General features: G+C 40.7%; 11 protein-coding genes across 11 annotated transcripts; 6 read left to right on the forward strand and 5 right to left on the reverse strand. All coding sequences in view use genetic code 12, as the record gives it.

Moving 5' to 3' along the window:
* Positions 1-436: 436 nt before the first annotated feature.
* PAN6 (pantoate--beta-alanine ligase) lies at positions 437-1,369 on the forward strand (the record flags this gene model as incomplete). The annotated part of the gene is made up of 1 exon (XM_051753306.1): positions 437-1,369. One exon carries the CDS (start codon positions 437-439, stop codon positions 1,367-1,369), a length of 933 nt encoding a protein of 310 aa, XP_051607708.1.
* A 95-nt stretch (positions 1,370-1,464) lies between these two features.
* KGF57_003846 (DEAH-box RNA helicase) lies at positions 1,465-4,542 on the reverse strand (the record flags this gene model as incomplete). The annotated part of the gene is made up of 1 exon (XM_051753307.1): positions 1,465-4,542. One exon carries the CDS (start codon positions 4,540-4,542, stop codon positions 1,465-1,467), a length of 3,078 nt encoding a protein of 1,025 aa, XP_051607709.1.
* A 113-nt stretch (positions 4,543-4,655) lies between these two features.
* On the forward strand, positions 4,656-5,291 carry KGF57_003847 (uncharacterized protein; the record flags this gene model as incomplete). The annotated part of the gene is made up of 1 exon (XM_051753308.1): positions 4,656-5,291. One exon carries the CDS (start codon positions 4,656-4,658, stop codon positions 5,289-5,291), a length of 636 nt encoding a protein of 211 aa, XP_051607710.1.
* A 4-nt stretch (positions 5,292-5,295) lies between these two features.
* On the reverse strand, positions 5,296-7,263 carry KGF57_003848 (FG-nucleoporin; the record flags this gene model as incomplete). Its single annotated transcript, XM_051753310.1, has 1 exon — positions 5,296-7,263. One exon carries the CDS (start codon positions 7,261-7,263, stop codon positions 5,296-5,298), a length of 1,968 nt encoding a protein of 655 aa, XP_051607711.1.
* A 446-nt stretch (positions 7,264-7,709) lies between these two features.
* Positions 7,710-8,258, reverse strand: KGF57_003849 (uncharacterized protein; the record flags this gene model as incomplete). The annotated part of the gene is made up of 1 exon (XM_051753311.1): positions 7,710-8,258. One exon carries the CDS (start codon positions 8,256-8,258, stop codon positions 7,710-7,712), a length of 549 nt encoding a protein of 182 aa, XP_051607712.1.
* A 1,133-nt stretch (positions 8,259-9,391) lies between these two features.
* ADH5 (Adh5p) lies at positions 9,392-10,402 on the forward strand (the record flags this gene model as incomplete). Its single annotated transcript, XM_051753312.1, has 1 exon — positions 9,392-10,402. The coding sequence occupies one exon, from the start codon at positions 9,392-9,394 to the stop codon at positions 10,400-10,402; it is 1,011 nt and encodes a 336-aa protein (XP_051607713.1).
* Positions 10,403-10,579: 177 nt separating this feature from the next.
* On the reverse strand, positions 10,580-11,566 carry CCE1 (cruciform cutting endonuclease; the record flags this gene model as incomplete). The annotated part of the gene is made up of 1 exon (XM_051753313.1): positions 10,580-11,566. The coding sequence occupies one exon, from the start codon at positions 11,564-11,566 to the stop codon at positions 10,580-10,582; it is 987 nt and encodes a 328-aa protein (XP_051607714.1).
* A 2,261-nt stretch (positions 11,567-13,827) lies between these two features.
* Positions 13,828-14,052, forward strand: KGF57_003852 (uncharacterized protein; the record flags this gene model as incomplete). Its single annotated transcript, XM_051753314.1, has 1 exon — positions 13,828-14,052. One exon carries the CDS (start codon positions 13,828-13,830, stop codon positions 14,050-14,052), a length of 225 nt encoding a protein of 74 aa, XP_051607715.1.
* A 1,391-nt stretch (positions 14,053-15,443) lies between these two features.
* Positions 15,444-17,807, forward strand: KGF57_003853 (MutS family protein; the record flags this gene model as incomplete). The annotated part of the gene is made up of 1 exon (XM_051753315.1): positions 15,444-17,807. The coding sequence occupies one exon, from the start codon at positions 15,444-15,446 to the stop codon at positions 17,805-17,807; it is 2,364 nt and encodes a 787-aa protein (XP_051607716.1).
* A 3-nt stretch (positions 17,808-17,810) lies between these two features.
* On the reverse strand, positions 17,811-18,821 carry KGF57_003854 (25S rRNA (uracil2843-N3)-methyltransferase; the record flags this gene model as incomplete). Its single annotated transcript, XM_051753316.1, has 1 exon — positions 17,811-18,821. The coding sequence occupies one exon, from the start codon at positions 18,819-18,821 to the stop codon at positions 17,811-17,813; it is 1,011 nt and encodes a 336-aa protein (XP_051607717.1).
* A 1,270-nt stretch (positions 18,822-20,091) lies between these two features.
* On the forward strand, positions 20,092-21,483 carry PHO113 (acid phosphatase; the record flags this gene model as incomplete). The annotated part of the gene is made up of 1 exon (XM_051753317.1): positions 20,092-21,483. The coding sequence occupies one exon, from the start codon at positions 20,092-20,094 to the stop codon at positions 21,481-21,483; it is 1,392 nt and encodes a 463-aa protein (XP_051607718.1).
* Positions 21,484-22,235: the final 752 nt, after the last annotated feature.

A 22,235-nucleotide genomic window follows, 5' to 3' on the forward strand; every position in this document is an offset into this window, starting at 1 on the left:
CACTGCTTGAACAATACAAACTTTGAAGCGCGGGACCGACTCCGAGAAATTGTATCCTCACTATTCGCAATTTTTTGTAGAATTGAGCAGAAGAGTGGGAAACTAACATGGGCCAATGAAGCTGCCTAATGAATGTGATCGATTCTTTGATAACTTTCGGCCCTTTACCCTTCTCCTCCAAACTACCTCGGACACACATCCCACAACCTAACAGCGCATAGTTGTGCGGATTTAAAACAAACCGAGAAAGAGAAAGAGAAAAAGAAATAAATTCAAAGAGAAAGAGCGAAATGTGCGTCATCTGAAAAATTGCAAAAAAATCAGACCTCTGAAAATTTTCAACCTCAATCTGATCTGATTCAGCATACTACCTGAAAGTTTTCCGCCGTACCCCCCCTTCCCTTTCCTCCCTTCACATTTGCTTCTCTTTTTGTCCATGACATCTAGCAAAATTCAAATACTCAGGACTGTGCAGCAGGTAAGACAATGGAGAGCCCAGTTCTTTTTGAATAATCAGTCGGTTGGCTTTGTTCCCACGATGGGTGCTCTACATGCAGGTCACTGTTCATTAGTGTCCCAGTCGTTACAAGAAAACGACAAGACCATAGTTTCCATATTTGTTAACCCTTCTCAATTTGGTCCCACTGAAGATTTAGACAGATACCCCAGAAGTTTGGATCGTGATTTGGAGATATTGGAAGAGCAATTCCAGAGCAAATCCGTCGATGCTGTTTTTGTGCCCAAAGTTACCGAGATGTACCCTAGTGGTATCACACTTGACGTTGAAAACCAGCGTGGTACATTTGTGACTGTGCATGGATCGAGTGAACAACTTGAAGGGGTCACGAGACCACAATTTTTCAGAGGAGTTGCTACAGTTGTAACCAAATTGTTGAACATTGTTCAACCGACTAGAGTCTATTTTGGTCAAAAGGATGCCCAGCAATGTGTGGTTATCAAAAACTTGGTGAAGGACTTGCACATTCCTACTCAAGTGCGAGTTATGCCCACCTCCCGTGAAGCTAATGGTTTGGCAATGTCGTCAAGAAACGAATACTTATCAAAAGAAATGAAAGATCGCAGTTCTATCATTTACAAAGCATTGAAAAGTGGTGAGGCATTTTACAATGAGAAAAGACAAAAGATGAAAGAGGTTAAGGCAAACGACATAGTTGCAGAGATCAAGAAGGGTCTTGTAAGTGATCCCGATTTCGATATTGAATATGTGGCAGTCAGTCATCCTGACCTATTGACTGACCTTGATACCGTCGAGCCTGGAATGGGAGCTATAGTTTCCTGTGCTGTCAAAGTACCAAAAGAAAATAGCGATGAAAAGGCTAGATTGATTGACAATATTGTTTTGCAATAAAACACAAAAGGTTACGAGTTTTAATGATAATGAATTGGGGAGGTAATATAGAAAAGTACATCTGCATCAAATGGTAATAAAAAAAAAAAAAAAGTTTACAATCTCTTACGTTTCCGAAAGAGTAAGCTTTTTCTGCTTGTAGTTGAAGATCCTCTAGTCTCTGTGCTGTGTAATTTGGCATTCTTTTCCTCATACAATCTTCGATCTTGTTCAAGTTGCCGTTCAAACACTTCCCTTGCATTTGTTCCAACACCATCCACCAATTTATCTCGAGATGTTTGTGGAACGCTGTAGAAAACAAAACCATATTCTAGTAGCCACATGGGATCAACACAAGTCACATAATTCATGTACTCCTTCGACGTCAATATCAAATCATGATAGATGACAAAATTCAGACTCAAGTTGCTATTCACCAAGCTACTCGTGGGATGGAGATACATTTTCATATAATTGTGACGTAAGTTGACAAACTCGGGAGTCCCATTGACCCCCATTTTGACTAGTTTAGCCAGTTGATGATAAAATGCAGCACACAAGCATCTTCTAATATCGTCATCGTTTGTGGCTCTATAAAACGGAAGTTTCCTCTTTTGCATTATCAATGCCAATTGCCTTCGTATCTCTCTTGCTCGATACAAAGATTTATACTGGAGAAAGTTGCGATCACACCACTCATTGATTCTATTCCAACTATTTCCAAACTTATTCATATTCGTCTCCCATTGTGTGTAAACATTGAGTAATGTCAAATGGTCTGACTCTGCAACAAGAAACCTCTCTCTCGCCAGATCTGCTTCTTTTGCCCTCTCTTTTGACCTTTGGAAAATGTTTGAAACACTCAACATCGCCACAATGGTGAGTATATCTTCTGAACAACGAAATTGAACAGACAACAAGATCAACTTGGACAATGTCGGCTCAATGGGGAACTGTATCATATCACGTCCAAGGTTGGTCAATTCACCGAAATTGTCCAAAGCCCCCATGGCCCATAAGTCGTACAACGAACAATTGAGCAAATCCTTGGGAGGACCATCCAAAAATGGAAACTTGTTGATGTCTTGCACATTTAATGACTTCAAAAGTAACATGGTGTTGCTCAAGTTGGTCCTCTGGATCTCTGGGATGGGCTGTTGATACATACTGTGCGGATCAGTAGCTCGTTCAGTGTATAATCGGTAAGCAACTCCAGCACCAGTTCTTCCAGCTCTACCACTCCTTTGCTCGGCATTCGCAAACGATATAGGAACTACTTGTAACGTATCCATACCCAATTTGGGGTTGTAAACTTTCACCTTGACCAACCCGCAGTCAATAACATACTTGATTCCATCAACAGTCAATGAAGTCTCAGCAATATTTGTTGCAACAACCACCTTCCTCTTTGATTTGCTTGACTTGTTGAATATCCGCTTTTGTAACTCCTGTGGCATAGTGGAGTAAATGGGCAAGATCTCCAAAGGTGGGGGGTTTTCCAACATTTCAAGCTTTTCGCGTAATAGTTCGCACGTTATTTCTATATCCTCTTGGCCAGTCATAAACACAAGAATATCTCCATCATTAACAAATGTGCCTCCATCATTACTTCCCTTACTCAAATGGATTGACAATATTTGTTTGACTGCTGTTTCCACGTAGTCCATGGTGGCATTCTTGTTGAAGTAAATATCAACGGGAAAAGTTCTTCCAGGAATGGTGAATTGTGGAGCTGCGCCAAAGAATCTAGTGAATCGATCTGCATTCATTGTTGCTGAAGTTACAATTAACTTCAAATCCCTCCTCTTGGCTAGCAACCCTTTAAACAACCCGAGCAAGATATCGGTGTTGAGAGACCGTTCATGAGCCTCATCAATAATGATGCAACTATACTCGCTCAATGTACTATCGGCCAAAATCTCCCTCAATAAAATACCCTCAGTCATGTACTTGACAACTGTCTTTTCCTGACTGGTCTTGTCATCAAACCTAACTGAATAACCAACCTCTTCTCCCAACTTGACTTGCATTTCTTCGCTTACTCGTTTCGCCACAGACATGGCTGCAACTCGTCTTGGTTGCGTGCACCCAATAATCTTCCGCTCACCACCTTTAGTAGAGGCCAATCCTTGTTCATAAAGGAATTGAGCTAGTTGTGTTGTTTTCCCAGACCCCGTTTCACCAATGATAATTGTGACCTGGTTGTCGCGAATAGTTGATACTACGTCGTCCTTTACTGCATATGCCGGTAAGCTTTTACGTTGCTTTTGAATTGCGGCAAAATCAGTACCCTGCTCTGATTCTTCTTGCTCCTCTTCGATGTCATTTCCTTTTGCCGTTGTAGCTATTCCGGTTTTCTCCTTGGCTTGCTTTGCCCGCTCTTGCTTTGCTTTCTTCGATTGCACCACCAAAGACCCCTGTTTTGCCATAGACGCCAACTCGGAAGTAGAGTCCTTCACAGGATCTACCGTGGGGCCAGCTCCCCGTATACTAGTTCCAGATATTTGCAAAGTTAAATGCTCCTTCACACTATCAAGAAATGGTGGGATCAATACTTGGCTGATTATTGGAATGCGATTGAAGTCGTTTCCCGGTGCATGATCGAAATCAACGTACTCTCCTGAAGAGTTGAAGTATCCTCCAGTACCTTCGTTTGAGGATTTCGGGACGGTTTGATTTGGTATACTGGTTTTCCAAGATGATTGCAGTTTTACCTCACTTCGATGAAGCGAGGTTTGTTGATTGTTAATATTTGATGGCCCATTCAATTCTGATTCTAATTCGCTGGCAGGGGGTGTTTCTTTGAGCCTGTCAGTATCCTCCTTCTTCAATCTCTTGAATTTAGTTTGCGGTGTGTTACTCTTGGATCGTACTTTGATATTCGGATTAACGAACCCATCAAAGTCATCTTCTTCCCCAGGGGATAAGCTCAACGTAGGTTTCTTGGAGCTTATAGCAACTCTTTTCGGTTCAGATACCCCTTCATCGTCTTTGGAATCCTGTATAATGTCATAAATATCTCTAGCATGGTTATCATTCTTCAAGCCGATAATTTGTGTGAACTTTGTAAAATCATCAAAACTCTTGCTTCTCACCTGTGCAATCACCGTCTGAGCCAAAGAATCATTCTCTGGTTTGTTCAAGTAAACTGATAGTTTATGTTTTATTGTCAGTGTTATACCAGCACCACTCATGCCTCATCGATTGATAACAGATATGAGAGTTGAAACAAAATCGCGGAAAAAAAAAAAAAACAAAAAAAAACATTCAAAATCCCATCCATCATTTCAATTACACGCACTGCTTTATGAACAAAATTCCCAAACGATTCGAACAATACTTCAAGTATGCAGTCGGCTTTAGATGCAAAGTAGTCCCACCTCCCAAGACCACGTCTGAGCTGCAATTCATTGTTCAAAATTTGCGAAAGCTCGCCTCGGTTGACTTTTTAAAGTCTACAAATTTGAACCTGGAGGACATTATTGAAAATGGCTATCAACTCGATATCCTATTTAACCCGGTACATACAAAGAGCTTGTTTCTGCCTGTATCAGTGAGCGACGAACCTGATCAGATAAACACACTGCATTCGCGAAATATTGCTGCTCGAGATAAACTTGTCAAACAATTGGAGAATTTGATTGCAATACCAAGGTACTTGTATGTGCAGAACGACGAAAAGTTTCTCAATAACGAACGTCAGATCCAATTTACACACAAGTTGCATGAAAGAAACCTAGATCTCGCCGGGAAGTACGATTTGTCGTTGGCTTCATTGGATAACCCATTGATATCCATAACCCAATGCGACGACAAGGTGAAAGGTTTCAGCCTACGAGCGGCAATCAGAAGTGATGTACAGCATTTCCACAAATTTCAAAACATAGAGATTCACAAAAACCATCGATACATTTTAAATCAACTTGAATCAAATTCATTCTGAACTTTTACTTTCTACTTGCTTCCAACTTTTCCACCTTTTCTTCATCCTTCCTCAATACCTCATTCAAATAGTTTAATCCCATTTGTTGCTTCACTAAAATCTGCGAAATCTTTTCAATAACATCCTTTGCACTACTTGCCTCGTCTTTGGACTTGCCCTTAATGGCGACCACCCCACCATCGAACGATTCATTCAATGCATGTATCGACTTGTCGAATTGAACATTCATATCCTCTGCTCTCTCTTTGAGTATGGCCATTTTGGCAAATATGTCGCCCACTTTCCCAATGGGGCTATTTGGGTCATTCAATTTCGTACTTAAAATGTCAAACTGCTTAGCTATCTCCTCCTCTTCTGGAAGTAGAGGATACCCTTTCAACTTGAGCATTGCCAATACTGTAGCCAAACGTAAAACTCTTCGAGATAATTGCGTATGTCTTGTCTTGGCCTTGAGAATTCTTGTTGTGTTTTCCAAATCATGCTTTGCTGATAAGGTATTTAGCCTCTCGTTTATCTGGTTCAATACAACTTTTTCTTTAGCGGCATAGTCCAATTGAGTTTCAATTCTTTGAGCAACTTCATCATAAGACGTAATCTTTATGGGGTAAAAATTCTGACCCGGTCTTTCAGTCATAGCCTTGTCCCAATCTTCTGGCGTTTCATTGGATGGTCGCGGCTGCGACATCAAAACATTCATCTCTTGATCGCTGAATTTGTTATAGAGATGCGTCTTTAAAGCACACTTTGGCGAATTTGGATCCCATTGTTCGTAGACTTTGGCCAATTGATCATTTACGGCTGGGGTATATGCTGCGGGATTAGGATTCTGCGGTTGGTTTGCATTCTGGCCAAATCCTCCAAGTGTAGTAATGTTGTTGACAGCAGGTTGTACTTGTTGTGGCTGGCTCCAGCTAAAGGATGGTTGCTGGTTGTTCGTGGTGTTGGAGAAGAGTGTTGATTGTTGTTGGGGCTGACCCCCAAACAAGCCACCACTGACTGTATTACTGCCTCCAAGAAGGCCACCTCCCTGTGTACTGTTTGTATTGCCTGCGCCGAAAAGACCGCCAGATTGTTGAGTATTGTTGGATCCAAATAATCCACCGCTTGTTGATGTATTTGGCTTGTTTCCAAAAAGTCCACCCGAGGTTGACGATTGCTGGTTTCCTCCAAGCATGCCACCACCTGTGTTGTTTTGCTGTGTGCTCCCAAACAACCCACCGCCACCACCTGTGTTTTGCTGTGTGCTCCCAAACAACCCACCGCCACCACCTGTGTTTTGCTGTGTGCTCCCAAACAACCCACCGCCACCACCTGTGTTTTGCTGTGTGCTCCCAAACAACCCACCGCCACCACCTGTGTTTTGCTGTGTGCTCCCAAACAACCCACCGCCACCACCTGTGTTTTGCTGTGTGCTCCCAAACAACCCACCGCTAGTGCCTGTGTTTTGCTGCTTGTTTCCAAATAATCCACCAGAAGTACCCGTGTTAGCACTTTGTTGGTTATTGCCGAATAAACCTCCTCCTGACGCTGAAGTATTCTGTGATTGTTGATTGCCACCAAAGAGGCCGCCCGTGTTGGTTCCCAGTTGCTGATTTCCACCAAATAACCCTCCCCCGCTTGTCAGTGATCCCGCAGGCTTTCCAAATGTTGAACCGCTATTGTTTGCGCCAAATCCACCAATGGTTGCTGAATTATTCGATTGAGCAAATAATCCTCCCCCCAGAGCCGGTTTCTGTTGACTCGATCCAAACAATCCTCCTCCTGACGATGCATTGGGGGGGTTGTTTTGTGATTGACCAAACATGCCTCCTGTTGAGTTTGGTTGGCCGGTGGTGTTTGATTGTCCAAATCCAAACCCAGTGTTGGTCGAGGCAGCCGGTTTACTTCCAAATAATCCGCCACTTGAGGCACTGTTATTAGTATTCGATGCTCCGAATAACCCCCCACCTGTATTACTGCTTGCGCCAAACATAGAATTGATTTGATTGTTAAACTCTTTTGCGATGATTTTTTGCTGAATGGATTGTTTATTTTTTTTTTTACTGGGAGTAAAATATGAAGGAATATTTGGTGAGAGTTTCAATTGCAAGCAATTACAGACCAGCGGAGAGAGAGCGCAGGTTGTGCAGGTTTTGCAGTTTGTGCAGTTCGAGGAAAGATCATAGAAGCTTAAACGTCGAAAACGAAGTCAATAACCCTCGAATAGGTTGTTCTTGATGGGCGACGATGCAAGCCTCCATTTTTAATCTACAAAGAGAAAAGGTTTTGCAACATCAGTTTGAAATCATTATCCAAGTCTATATGTCGTGCACTCTCAATGCCATACCTTCCAGTGATGACTGACTACGTGAACCATTAATTCGTTTCTGCTTGATGTATGTCTCGAATATGTATTTTTTCCCTTTTTTTTTTTTGGATCTAACTGCTACTTGTAGCAGGAGCAGCTACTGGAGCAGCAGCAGCAGTAGCTTCATTCTTCTTTAAGAACTCTTTTGTTTGTCTAACATCTTTCGAGTCAGGTCCATATATAGGACTCTTTTTGTCTTGTATTTGTTCTTCAACACCAGGAATCTTCTTTGTCAACTTCAAATTATCAAACACACACTTGCTTAAAACTCCTTCACTAGCACGACAGCGGCTGAAGTATTGGTTGTTTTGTTCCAAGCATTCATAGTGCAATTTGAATTCATCAAAACAGTACTTGTTCAAATCTTTCAAAACCGATATAGCACATCTGGTCACACGTCTTCCCTCTTTCAAACAGTCTATAGTCCCTCCGTTGTGTTCATCTTTACATAACATAAAGTCATCATTGTATGGCTTGCACCTGTCTCCAATGTAATATGATGCTGATAATAACGGTGCTGATGTTGCCCCTACTTCGTCCACTTCCGGTATGGTGTTTGGTAGTGGAGTTTCTTCCTTGTTTTCCCATTTGTGTCTACCTATTAAGAACTCACCCAACATGTTGTGTGTGTATTGTTTGTATGTGTAGTGATTGGATTGTTTTGAAAAGTGTATAGTCTCAACTCAATAGAAGTTCAATATCTAGAGTCTGCTTATGGTTTTTTTTTTTTTTTTTTTTTTCATTAAACATTTTTGAAATTTCAAATTCGCAAAATTTGGTTGGTTGGTTGGTTGGTGGAATGCGCGGCAGTGGGAGAGAGGTAAATACAAAGGACGACCCCCAAGATCAATGTATTCTCAATTTGCTCATCCTACCGGGCCAGAATTAGTAGAGGCACACTAAAAACTGCAATCAAAGCTGCATACCTATATAATAATGCGATGAAAACCGAGCTCTTAGCTTCATTAGAGCCGATTTTGGTAGCTACAAAAAATTCTAAGGATCTTTTCCCCTTGAAATTTTTGGCTGACCTTGTGAATAAAGTCGTATGATTTATGCAGATCTTTGGCTGGAGTCAATCCAGGACAGCTTGCAAGTGTATTTCTTGGCCTCGCATCTACTAGCGGGTTGCTAGTGGGAAACAGAAGTGCGCCATGTGCGAGTGAGTCGAAATTTTTGAGGTCTAGATTTTTTTCACTTACGCTTTGCAGCTACATACTTCAAGATCTCTTTGCAATGTAAACGCGATCAGCAAGGTTATGAAAGGTTATGCTTGCTACGGTTGGCCTTACTGTTTCTGCAAAAGTTGGCTGCTGTTGAATTCACCACAACCTTGTTCCTTTTTTGTGTTTCCTTGGTCGTCTCCTCCGCAAAACTCCGCAAGAATTTACATACACTGCATGTACGAAGTTTCGTGACGACCAGATGGCGTGATGATGCATTTCCACTTCACTGCAACAATTGAGCATTTGTACAAAGTGGGATTCTAAGGGATAGAGTATAAAACAATTCATGTATCATCAAACGGATTTTCAGACGAATTTTTCACTAATAGGAGAGGCAATTACAATTCGGTATAAAATTCCATTCTGAATTCTATAAAGGGTCAGATTTCAGTTTAAAGGATAAGAAAGTTTAGGCATATGCATATATATACATGACCATATAAATGTTCAAACCTGGTTCAATATTGAAGTCAATTAAACCAACTACAAGAATTTCCCATAGTTTATCAATTCCATTGATTCGCAACATGTCAATCCCATCTACTCAATACGGGTTTGTATACACTAAACAAAATGGACTCACGTTGAAGAATGATTTGCCAGTGCGCAAGCCCAAATCTGGCCAGTTGTTGTTGAAGATTGGTGCTGTTGGATTGTGTCACTCTGATTTGCACGTTATTTATGAAGGATTGGACTGTGGTGACAATTACGTAATGGGCCATGAGATTGCAGGAACTGTTGCTGCTGTTGGGGAAGATGTGACTGGATACAAGGTTGGTGATCGTGTTGCTTGTGTGGGGCCAAATGGATGTGGCGAATGCAAGTATTGTCGTGGGTCTACTGATAATGTATGCAAACAAGCTTTTGGTGATTGGTTTGGATTGGGTAATGATGGTGGATACCAACAGTACTTGTTGGTGCAAAGACCTCGCAACTTGGTTCGTGTGCCGGGTAATGTGTCGTTTGATGTCGCTGCTGCGTCAACGGATGCAGTATTGACGCCATACCACGCCATCAAAATGGCTAAAGTTTCACCAACATCTAATGTGTTGATGGTTGGTGCTGGTGGATTGGGTGGGAACGCAATCCAAATCGCCAAGGCATTTGGTGCAAAAGTTACCGTTTTGGAGAAGAAGAAGGAGGCTCGTGATCAGGCCAAAAAATTGGGAGCTGATGAAGTTTACGAGTCTTTGCCTGGATCAATAACTCCGGGGTCATTTTCATCATGTTTTGACTTTGTTTCCGTGCAAGCCACCTTTGATTTGTGTCAGAAGTTTGTTGAGCCAAAGGGCATCATTGTGCCTGTGGGGCTTGGTGCACCCAAATTGAGTTTTGATTTGAGTGATTTGGCATTGCGGGAGGTGCAGATTTTGGGTACTTTTTGGGGGACGACGAATGATTTGGATGATGTTATGCAGTTGGTTAGCGAGGGAAAGGTTAAGCCGGTTGTACAAAGTGCTAATTTGAAGGAGTTGCCGGAATATATTGATAAATTGAGAAACAATGCATACGAGGGAAGAGTTGTATTCAATCCATGAAACAACGAGAAGGCAGGCCGAAGATGGAGTTATAGGGAGGGGAGGTGATGAGAGGAGAGAGGAGAGGAGGGGGAGGAGGGGGAGGAGGAGTGTTGAGAATGAAAAAGTGTTTTGATTTAAAACAATTGATTTTAATGTATGACAGTTTCAAGAATATTACTCTCTAATAGCACCCTCTTATTTCAAGTCGAGATTGTATTTATCAACAACAGGTTCAATTAAACCCAAATGAAACTGATTTGCATCTTCAATAAAGTCAATCAAGTTTCCATCGTTGTTCTCATTCTCCACATATTTGTGAAAGTGTGCCAAATGGTTCAACTGACAATTAATGCAAAGGTTATAAAGTAATGAATCGATCAAATCATCGGTTTTCTCCCCCTGTGGTAACCCCAAATATTCAAGTAATAGACTCACTGTTAGTCCACCACTTTTATCAACAGAGTGTTGTTTCTGCTCTTGTAATTGGTATAGTTTACCAAACCAAGCAAGTATTAAATCACGTCGTATAATCTTGTTTGTCCTTTTCAACTTTACTGTCAGTTCTTTGGTGATGAATCGATAAAGCCAGAAATGTATCAACTTCATCGATGTCATGGGAATGACTAAATCGGGGTACATTTTTGCCAATAACAAATTTTCCAAAGTATGGTTAGTCATGATTGTGGGCAATGTTTTGGCATTGTTGTTTGATCGCGTACGTTGGATCTCCATGATTTTGACATTGGATGATTCTGGCGTCAAGCGGTCGGTGATCAAGTTGTTGGTTATGTGGTTCAAGTACCGTTTTGTATCTAGTACTGTGTCTTGATGAAGTAATGGTTTGTAAGATGAGCCATACTGCGTGTCTAGGTTTATTTTCTCCCAATGCGTAACTAGTAGTGGCCAATTGGAAATGTTTAGCTGTTCAGATTCAGTTGCTTTTGTCGATGTTTTGCAGTAGGAAAAGTTTTTAACGCCAATGTCTATTGAGAGTGTATTGCGACGGGTCAAGCTGTGCCATTGCGTCAAGTATAATTGATACTGAGAAAGGATGCCTTCGATTCGTGTTGCTTTTGTAGTTCCCAAGATTGGACTTCCACAATGGAGTGCTATGTCATTAAGTGTAGATACCTTGTAACCCTGAAGTGATCTGGAAAGATTGCCAACTAGTTGTTTGCTCATGGGGAAACCATCTCTTGTAAAAAACCTGTTGATATTAGGATTCCAAGTAAGATTTGGCGTTTTTGCGACACGCGACTTTTCTCCATACTCCTCTGATGGTGCCAGTCACACGAGCAAGCTTGGACTTATCTCTAATTAGCCAAAGGCATGCGGTGTAATACGTTGGTCATAGAACGCGTCGATTCAAAGTTTTTTTCAAGGGAAAAGTCTTGTGAATGGAATAGTTCATAGTTATAGTTAGATAAGAATTAGAGTTGGCCACCTAAATGCAAAAACGCCTGCTTGAGAGAGAAATAAGGGGTGATAGGGGGCAAACCTTGATGTGTGTAAACAAAAGGGTGGATCGGTTTATCAGGCAATGCTAATTGTCTCTGGTGTAGCTTGGTCTGTTAGAGCTCAAGATCAACTGTGTCACTATGACTCTCCGGCTGGATACTGAAACCAATCCCAATCGCGTACACCAATACCCATTTCAAAGCATAGCAAAGAGAAATAATCAACTTTTGAGATACACCACTATGAAAAAAAAGAAAAAAGAAAAAAGAAGAAAGAAAAAAAGGAGGCGGTGTCAAGCAAGAGGTGGAAGTAACAGGTATTATTTGACTCTGGTAAACCCACGTTTTTTTGGTTCCATACAAAGAAAATAAAATAAAGTAAAATAGGGGCGGGGGGCATATACACAGACTTAGTTACAGGCAGTAAATGCAAAGGACTGCTTTGAGAGTACGGTAATGTTTCAGTTTGGAGGGGGGTGGGGTGGGGAAGCAGACTGAAACGAAGCGAATGGCAGTTACTTGTAGGATGCAAAAAGGAACGAGTAATCAATGGTGTATACTTGTGAATATGAGGTTCATTTCCGGACCAAAAGCACCAGAGACTGTGCGCTTGTGTTAGTATTTACTATTTCGCTTTTTGTGCCGAAAGTTTCAAATACCAAGAATAATTTGCAACTCTGTCTGTACCGAGCTTTGTAGAACATTCTAGATTTCAGCACGTGCACCTTGACTTGTAGCGATTTAACTGGGGCTTCCCCTAGTCGCTGATGCACTAAAGGTGCTTTGGTAATAGCCGAGGAGAGATCAAAGAGGTTGCCCTTTGCTCTGTCTGCGTGTAGTTGCTTTTCTCCACAAAATTTCCGGATGAGCGCATTCCGGCGTGCGTATAGTAAGTAGACCTGTTCCCGGTTCAGTTTGGCAACGTGGGCACTAATTACAATTTTTCACTTTTGCTATGCGTTTTCTACATTTCTTACATTACATAAGTGCTTTGAAACAAGAAAATTATGCTGTTTGAGAAGTATATGGTGAATATTTTCTTGGTGTCAATTAACAAACTCTTTTGAACATGGATTTTGTTTAGACGCGTTTTATGTGAAAAAAAAAAAAAAAAAAAAAAAAGGAATCGATTTCGTATAAACGCTTGAAGAGAGGCACAGCTAGGAGGTGCTCGGTGGCAATTGTCTCCAATGGAAACTCTAATTAGCCAAAGTAGTGGTTTTGTCTTGTACATATTGCAAAAGAGCTCATACGACCATCATGATTATTTGTGTAATGAACTTCTGACTACGAACGAATTGACGAAAAAGAAAAAAGAAAAAAGAAATTCAACTTTTAACGCACACACACTACACAGAATGCACATTACACAAATATGTAACACGTGTAGTACTACTACTAATTTATAAATAGTATTGTTGGTTGAAATTTGTGTAATAACTTTACGATGGTTATCTTTCTCTCTCTAGATTACTATTGAAGTCTTTTCCTTTTTATCTTCAAAGAGGGGAATGAATATGTTGAGAAATTCATCCTACACCACCCCCTTCCTCTCGTGTACCTACTTATCTCTGTGCCCCAGCCACGATGTGAGAACCACTCTACACACGCACCACCCCAAGCCTCATCTCTATACATGGGTAATAAAAATAAACATCCATCCTATTAGAAACTATAATAAGCGCAGTAATAATAATTGATTAACTTTTGTCTGGCCATTGCCTATTTGGGGTTAAATACAACAGAAATAGCGTTTCTAGGGAGTTTTGGTTATTTTTTTTATTTTTTCTTTTTGGGTAGGGAAACCCCCCAGGTGGCTCTTTAAATCTTGTGCATGTAATTATCTTTATTTGAATTCGGTATAAATACCGACATCCTTTTCCAAAGGTTTCAAAATGTTTTCCACAATCTTTCTCTCTTTTATTTGGTATCTAGCCCATAGCTTTTATATCATCAGAACCATCATTTACATCTAGATATAGCACAATGCAGTACTCAACTATATTAATCACCTTGGCTACTTTTGCCACTACTTTCGTCATGGCTGAAAACGATACTGCTATTGCCAACGGTACTGCTGCTACAAATGGTACAGGTGCAACTAACGGTACTTCCTCCTCCTCCTTAGCTGGTGTTGCTGGTGCCTTACAATTGGGCACTGCTGGTACTATTGGTGCTTTAGCTGCTGGTGCCGTTGCTTTGATTATCTAGGACAAACCGAAAAAAGAAAACAGAATAGTGGAGGATCTACTACAACTATAGAAAAGCATGGTTCAAAGTTGTTTAAGGAGTGTTGGAATGTGGAATGAGCATAGGGCTAAATTATTTAGCTTGGTTGCTATTTCTGGATTTTCTGATGATGAGAGAAGAGGGAGGGGAGGGAGAAGTAAAGGGGTTACTTTTATATTTGTGCTTGTGTTTTGTATAACTTTTATAACTAATTTAATTCATGTTTGTTTTTGGAAGAAGAAAAAAGAGCCCTTGCACTGGTGAGGAGTGATGATGGTCAATGAGATGCTGTATTAATCCCGGTTTCTCTTCATCACAGAGAGCTACTCTTACATCATACAAGTTACTTTGAAAAATTTAATTGCAACATCAATGAATTTTCAAGGGGGGGAGGGGGAGAAATAGGTGGCGCGGCATCTCGTATTTCGTTGATAGTAACCATTAATATTTGGTTTGATGACGTCACCAACTTCATCACACCCCCCTTGGCTACCAAATTCCCCGGTTCATTAACATTATGTAACTACCTCAGTTTCAACAATACTACAAGATTTGTGACGACGATTCCTCTTGGCCGGTGTTGACAATTTCTTTTCATTGTGGTTGCAAAAATGGAATAGGGAGAAGAGAGATTGTTCCCCTTCTTGCCATTAAAGTGCTGTTGCTCAAGGGAAGATTCCAAACTGTGCACTTCAGCAAGTCTCTCCAAGAAGCCGTAGGTTTAATCAACTCAAAAGGACATCACTTTACCGATTCCTACAACAGTGAGGCCAAATCTTTTGTCAAAAGCCGTCAACATCAGGATCATACTAGTAACTAGGTGTATGGGTTTTGTTGCTATGGTAACACTTTAGCTTCTTTTTGGTTAATCTATCTGTGTGAGGTGTCATTAGAGTATCGACATCTCTACAAGTACGAAAGTGCTGTTTTTTTTTTGTTTCTCATTTGAAGAATTTATTGCAAGCAAAACTACTCAAGATGTGTTGGTCGTGCCATTATACAAACCTTAAAACTAATTTACATTTATTGATGGAACTTGCATAAGTACGTTTAAATGGCTGTACTGAACGTGTGTTGTGGACAGATTACATCACAAGTGTGTGTCTACATACTCAATAGGATCACATAGCTAAGTCCTTGTTGGGCACATTGAATGTCCATGAACCAAAGCACCCACTTGTAAGCTTGATTTCCCTCCCCATCCTGTGGTGTCCTCTTCTACGTCGACAGAACATCCTCGTGACTTTGTGTATTCAAAGTCAATTGGTTGGTCTTGCTTGTTTCAAAAAAAAAATTCACCTCAGATTTTTGTGCTGCAAAAGTGTTGCCAGAATAACCTTCATAATCACCACTTAGAATACCATTCTTAGCCAATGTCTATAACAAACAGTCAGTATGGGTTTGTCAACACAGTTCGTGCTTCAACACGATACAACACATCAAAGGCTGACAATAGACGAGATGTGGTGATGGCTATAAACAAGCTGAAATCAGATCAAATGGATGTGGGAATTGCCGTGCTCGATTTTGAAACATTTGAGTTTACAATGATTGATTTCTGCGATACCCTGTTGTTTGTAAGGACTGTTAATCAAATTGATGTTCATCAGCCCACAATTGTTATAGCCCCCCATGGACCTAGTATGCAGTTTGAGAAATTAAAATATATTCTTGCTTCAAATCTTGACGAAACTGTGGAGCAAAAGTTGGCAAAACCGAAATTGTTTGATTCTGTCAGTGGTTTGGATCTTCTCAAAGCCCATCTGCATTTGCAGGACTCTGAGTTACAGCTCCTGGTGAGTGATTGTGCGTTGTCAATTGGTGCTGCCAGTGCTCTATTCACATCCTGCTTAGAGTCAAAATTACTCAAGCCTAACAACAGAGTCAGAATCTCTATTGCTGAAAATGACAAGTTCATGTTGATCGATTCGTGTGCGATTAAAGACTTGGAACTCATTTCAAGTCTCACTGGTAAAGGAACAACCTTGTTTTCATTCTTGAACAGATGCACCACCAAAATGGGGCAAAGACTATTACGAAGCTCAATAATTCAACCCTTGTTGAATGTTGATAGTATCAAATTGAGATTGGAGTCGGTAACCGAGTTGCTTTCACAGGAAAATATTTTGCAGGCGACTAAGAATATTTTAAAGAACTCTCCTGACTTGGATAGGCTCTTTGGAAGTTTTCTAAATCCAGAGTCAAGCATAAGTCAGGAACAAATGATAAACAATATACTTGCACTAAAAACGGCCCTTTTGTTGTGTGGGGAACTACTCAATTGCTTGGAGCACACCGAGTCGCCATTGTTAGCACAGGTGAAGGAAATTTTGAAGCACGAAAATATCAACTCGTCCCTTCAATTGATTGACAAGTTTATACACGAGGACTGCCGACTGGCTAAGACATCCATTGAAGTAGCCCATCAGAGAGCTAATGCGGTCAAGTCTGGTGTCAATGGTTTGCTCGATGTTTCTCGCAGTATTCGAGAATCAATTTTAGAGCAAGTTGGTGAATATGTTCAAAAGTTATCTGCCGAAAATAGTGCCATAGTTGAGTACAGACACGATAAGTCAAGGGGCTTTTTTTTGAAAATAAAGGGAACACCTTTTGATAACCCTGAGTTTATCAATATCATTCAAAAAAAGAATGGGTTTGAGTGTACCACCATTGACCTATTAAAGCAAAGTTCAAGATTCAGTGAAATAATGGCAGAGATCAACAATATAAGCAGCATTATCATTCAAGAATTGTACGACCAAAGTTGTGATAATACACCAATTTTCTTTATGATTTCAGAAGCCGTTGCTACGGTCGACTTGTTTTGCAGCTTTGCCAGCTTTATTGACTCGCAGACAAAGTCATACATATGCCCTGAGTTTGGCAATTATATCCATGTTAAACAATCACGACACCCCATACTTGAAACTTCCATCAAGGATTTCGTCCCCAATGACTACTCTTGTGTGCCTGAAATATCGAGGTTTCAAATAATCACTGGCGCCAACATGAGTGGGAAATCAGTGTACTTGAAACAAATTGCATATATTTTGATCATGGCACAAATGGGGCTTTATGTTCCTGCTGATTATGCTAAAATCAAGATCCACAAAAGCTTACTCTCAAGACTATCCTCTGATTCCATGGATTTGAATGCATCTTCATTTTCAAATGAAATGACTGAAATGTGTCGAATTTTGAAAAACTCAGAACAAGCAAGTTTCATCATCATTGATGAATTGGGGAGAGGTTCTAGTTTGAGAGATGGATTTTCCATGTGTCTCGCTATTCTTGAGCATTTAACTACAACGGGGGCAACTGTGTTTACTACGACCCATTTCAAAGAAATTGCTGAGATCTTGGGCAGCAAGTCCTGTGTCTTGGCCTCCCATATGGAATCAATTGAAGTCAATGGAAAATTGGAATCCAAGTTCAAGTTGGAGCTGGGGAAATTGGAAGTTGAGTGCTACGGAATAAAGTACGCCGAGTCATCACAAATGTTACCAAAAGAGCTATTAGATGGGGCAAAAGCAATTGCTGAATTGTTGAAGCAACAGGTGAAGAAGTGCAACGATTCACATGCGAAATTGGTGACCAAGCGTAAGAAGTTGGTGTTGGAGCTTTACTTTGCTTTGAACCAAATGCGCACCTTGGATTGCACCGTTTCTTATAAGCTTGATTTGTTGAGAACTTTGCAGGCAAAGTTTGTAGAAGAAATCAATGATGTCTCCACTTGAGCTTTATTTCTTTCTGTATAATCTATAAAAGAATCTCATGTTTTCGAGTTTTAGTGGGTATGACACTTCCCTCTCGTTCACCCGATACCAAATGCTCTCACTCTCGGAAACAATTTCCCAGGGTCCATTTAGCTCACCTTGTTTGCCCACTAAGATAGTGTCGATCAAAAACTGTACGGGAAACTGTTTGTTTCCAATAGTGATGTGGGAGAAGGAGCCTGCACTTTCAGCGATCAATAGTAAAGTGCCGCTCTTGCAACCGTTGCTCAATGTGTGCAAGAATTTGATTGTCTCCTTTCTCTTTTCAGCAAACAACTCATTAGTCGTGAAAAGCAACGTGATCAAGTCAAGCGAGGCCAAGTCTTCAATTTTTGCAGATAAAATGTCCTCGTGTATAAACAGCGTATTCAAGCTGCTCTCCCTATGCACCCAATTCTGCTGCATATAGTTGGAAAGGTGACTCACAACCATGGACCAATCAGCAATATCCACCACCGTGATATCCAACTGCGAAGAAGAGTTGGGATTGTACTCCTTGAGTCTGCAAAATACCGCTCCCAATCCCACAATCTCTGATCCAGCACCACCACCAACACACAACACTCGCTTCACTAGCTCAGGCTCCTGTAGCATATCAGTAATTGGTTGCAAGTTGGAGAATAACGATGCGTAAGCCAATGCACGCGACGGGCTCCATCTTGATGCGTAGCCGAATCTCTTGTTGTCGTCATTGAAAGCGGCGATATAATCCCGATTGTACAAATCACTCTTGACTTTTTGGATGAAGGAGTCCAACTCTGGAGAATCAAGGATATGTTTGAAACAGACGGTGAAGGCATCTAGAATTTGGTATGGCTCTAATGTGTTGTCATTCTTGAAGGGTAAATTGGAGCTGGATTCTTGGTCTACCTCATGAGCCTTAGACCTGCCGCCAGCCATAGTTGTAGTTGCATATTCAGATTGGGATGTTGGAATATTGAATATTTCAATTTTGTGCTGACTTTGGCTCATCATGTGCGCGATGGCTGTTTTTTAAGAGAAATTTTCTCATACAACAATTTATTTTTTTTTTTTCACTCCCTCCTTTCCCTTTTTCTTCTTCTTCTTCTTTTTCTTCTTTTTCTTCTTTAACTAATTATCCATCAATCTGTGCCAAGGTGGGCTCTCAGTTGAAGAAGGAAGTGCTTCGTGCTCTTCTGGACTCTCTGTAGATGTTTTCCTTGGCAGATCGGCGCTCGAGAAGCAAGCTTGATGTTCATTGTATTGAAATTCAGTCACGGCGCAGTTTTGTCTTGCAAAAGACAGTGCAGGTCCTACTGCTTGACGTTTGTTTTTTTTCCTATGCTCCTTGCACTCCGGTCCCCTTTGGTTTATTCGAAGGGTTTGAGCAGAGTGCTTGTGGGTTGGAGACTTACTAGGTGGGATTCTTTGCATATGCGTTTTATGGAAAGTATATGTTTTGGCGAAACCCCTCAATTCATTTTGCAGGGGCCTTAAGCAGGGTAGTTCCGTCGACAGATTGTATAATAACGGGTCGGTCTTGAGCTCGTTCAGAATCTTTTCTGATTTCGGTTAGAGTTTTTTGTTTTTTGAATTTGCAGCTCGGCCAGCATGACTCGATGCAACATATTCCTGGACTCTGCGCAGATCATATTTGGTCTTTGACGATTAGAGTAAAACCATGTTGCAAACATTTCCCAGTTTCTCTTTTGTCTACATTAACTGTAGTTCGAGGTAGAGGTATATTACTCTGATTTAAAAATTTCACTGCATTTTGGATCAATTTCGGTGCCAAAGAAAATAGCGACGGCTTTTCTATGTAAATGTCCTCAAGCTAATGTCTAATGGAACAAGGACGGCATTGCCGATGAAATTAAGAAAATCTCAATTGCTATTACTGAAGAAGCTGGCCATTCCTCATAACCCTCGTGTTTTAACTAGTTTCATCCAAATCTCTTCAACCTCAGTCCACGTTCCTCTATAGGTATGGTTGTATTTCAAATCAACTAACACCATTCCAGTCCGGAACAATAGAGTGTATGTTTTGGATTTCGCCTAATTTTGAAACATGAGTTCCCATTTTGGTATACGAAAGGGTACACAAGCTCGGATTAATTAAACGCAAAACACAAAAAAAAAAAATAAATAAAAAACCATCAAGATTGGAGCACGTGGATCCAACTGTGTACAACGAACGGCATTTGTGGTTATGGAGACCAAATTATAAATAGCCACTGAATTGCTCTCTATCAACTTACCTGATTCTCAAGCCTATCATCAACAAATGGTTGCCGTTTCAAATTTACTCAACAGTGGGTTGTTGTTGGTTAGTCAAAACATCTACCAAGATGTTGCTACACCTCAGGAAATGAAGGTTGATGGGTACAACATCTTGAACTTCCTTGGAGGACTGGGTCCTTACATCAGCAGGGAATCGTATGGTATTGACCCTTCTATCCCAGATGGGTGTACCATTCAACAAGTACAATTATTATCAAGACACGGTGAGAGATTTCCTTCAAAGAATGTGGGGAAAACTTTGGAAAAGATTTACAAGAAATTTCAAGACTACAATGGCACATTCACTGGGGACTTGTCATTTTTGAATGACTATGAGTACTTTGTCCCTGATACCACTCAATACGAAAAGGAGACATCTCCAAAGAACTCTGAAGGAACATTTGCTGGTACTTCCGATGCTTTAAGACACGGGGCTACTTTTAGAGCCAAATACGGATCATTGTATAACGTCAACTCCACTTTGCCAGTCTTTTCGTCCAACTCAGGTCGTTGTTATGAGACCTCGAGATACTTTGCGAGAGGTTTCCTTGGTGATGACTTCCAAGAGGGCAAGACTGTCAAGTTCAACATTATTGATGAAGCAGCAACTTCTGGAGTCAACAGTTTGACTCCAAGAAACTCATGCCCCAACTACAACGATTCATCCAATGATGCCACCGTTGCCAAATACAACACCAGCTACTTGCAACCTATTGCTGACAGATTGAACAAGCCAAACCCGGGGTTGAACTTGACTGCAAAGGATGTCAGCTCGTTTGTCAGCTGGTGTGCTTTTGAAATCAATGTTCGTGGTAGCTCACCATTCTGTGACTTGTTCACAAATGAAGAGTACATCAAAGCTTCATATGCCAACGACTTGTCAAACTACTACTCCAATGGCCCAGGCAACAATTTCACAAAGACTATCGGATCTACATTGTTGAACGCATCTTTGTCTTTGTTGAAAGATGACTCAGCCAACAACAAGATTTGGTTGTCGTTTACTCACGACACTGATTTGGAAATTTACCACAGTGCTTTGGGAATATTGGAACCTTCTGAGGATCTCCCAACCGATTATATTCCATTTCCGAATCCATATATTCACTCATCAATTGTTCCTCAAGGTGCAAGAATCTACACTGAAAAGTACCAATGTGGTGGTGATTCATATGTTAGATACCTTGTCAATGATGCTGTTGTTCCTATTGAAAAGTGTGCCACAGGACCTGGTTTCTCGTGTAAACTCGATGACTTTGAAAATTATCTCAATGAAAGGATCGGTGGTGTCAATTTTGTTCAAGAATGTGGTATCAATTCATCAGTTCCTCAAAAAGTCACCTTTTATGAAGATTACAAAAACACGCTCTACAATGCCACTATTGGCGACTTTTAAAATAAAAAAAATTTTCAGTTTTCTCGTCGATTATAATATAGAAGTAAAGTTTAGATTTACCTAGAGAGTAGAATGCTTTGATATGTTGTGCACGCGGCCTCTCTCTCTCTCTCTCTCTCTGTCATGTATTTGCAGATCTAGAACTAAAATGTTAATGCTCAGAAAAAAAAATTAGATCAAGGACCATGCGGAGTTGATCTGTTGAGCCTAACGTACGTGTGGATTCAAGGCAGAGTGGAGCGGAGTAGTCTGGCAGGAATGTATGAAGTGGTTGAAGTGTCGCGGCGATTGTTGAGCAAAATTTATTAGCGGATATTTGGCCCCTGGTTACCCATTTTGATTTGTTTATCCTGTACGGCATCAATTTTTTATATCCGCCCTTGACATTTTGTATTGTTCTTTTGCAGCACACAAAGGTTTATCAAAACGCACAAAATTAGAAACGGTAGTCATGATTGATCATGTCTTTCCAACGTGGTGCTACTTATTTGTTTGACATTGTGGCTGGAATCAAAGTCTTGTCTTTTGTTGCTGTGCATAGTCGGTTAACAATCGGAAAGTCAAATTGAAATGAGTCTCTTCAAACAATAAAATTAATTAGGGCGTTTTAAACCGGAAGATAAGGTCTCTCTTATCGATACTAAAAATGTCGGATAAGTCAGTTTGCAATGTTGTATTGCCGTTCCATGGCATTAAAAATCGTCTCCTTAGTGTTCTATATAATAGGAGTGCATCCAATCTCTTTGGGTAAT

Source organism: Candida theae (genome assembly GCF_024610275.1).
Source record: "Candida theae strain CBS 12239 chromosome Unknown scaffold5, whole genome shotgun sequence".
NCBI classification, from domain to species: domain Eukaryota; kingdom Fungi; phylum Ascomycota; class Pichiomycetes; order Serinales; family Debaryomycetaceae; genus Lodderomyces; species Lodderomyces theae.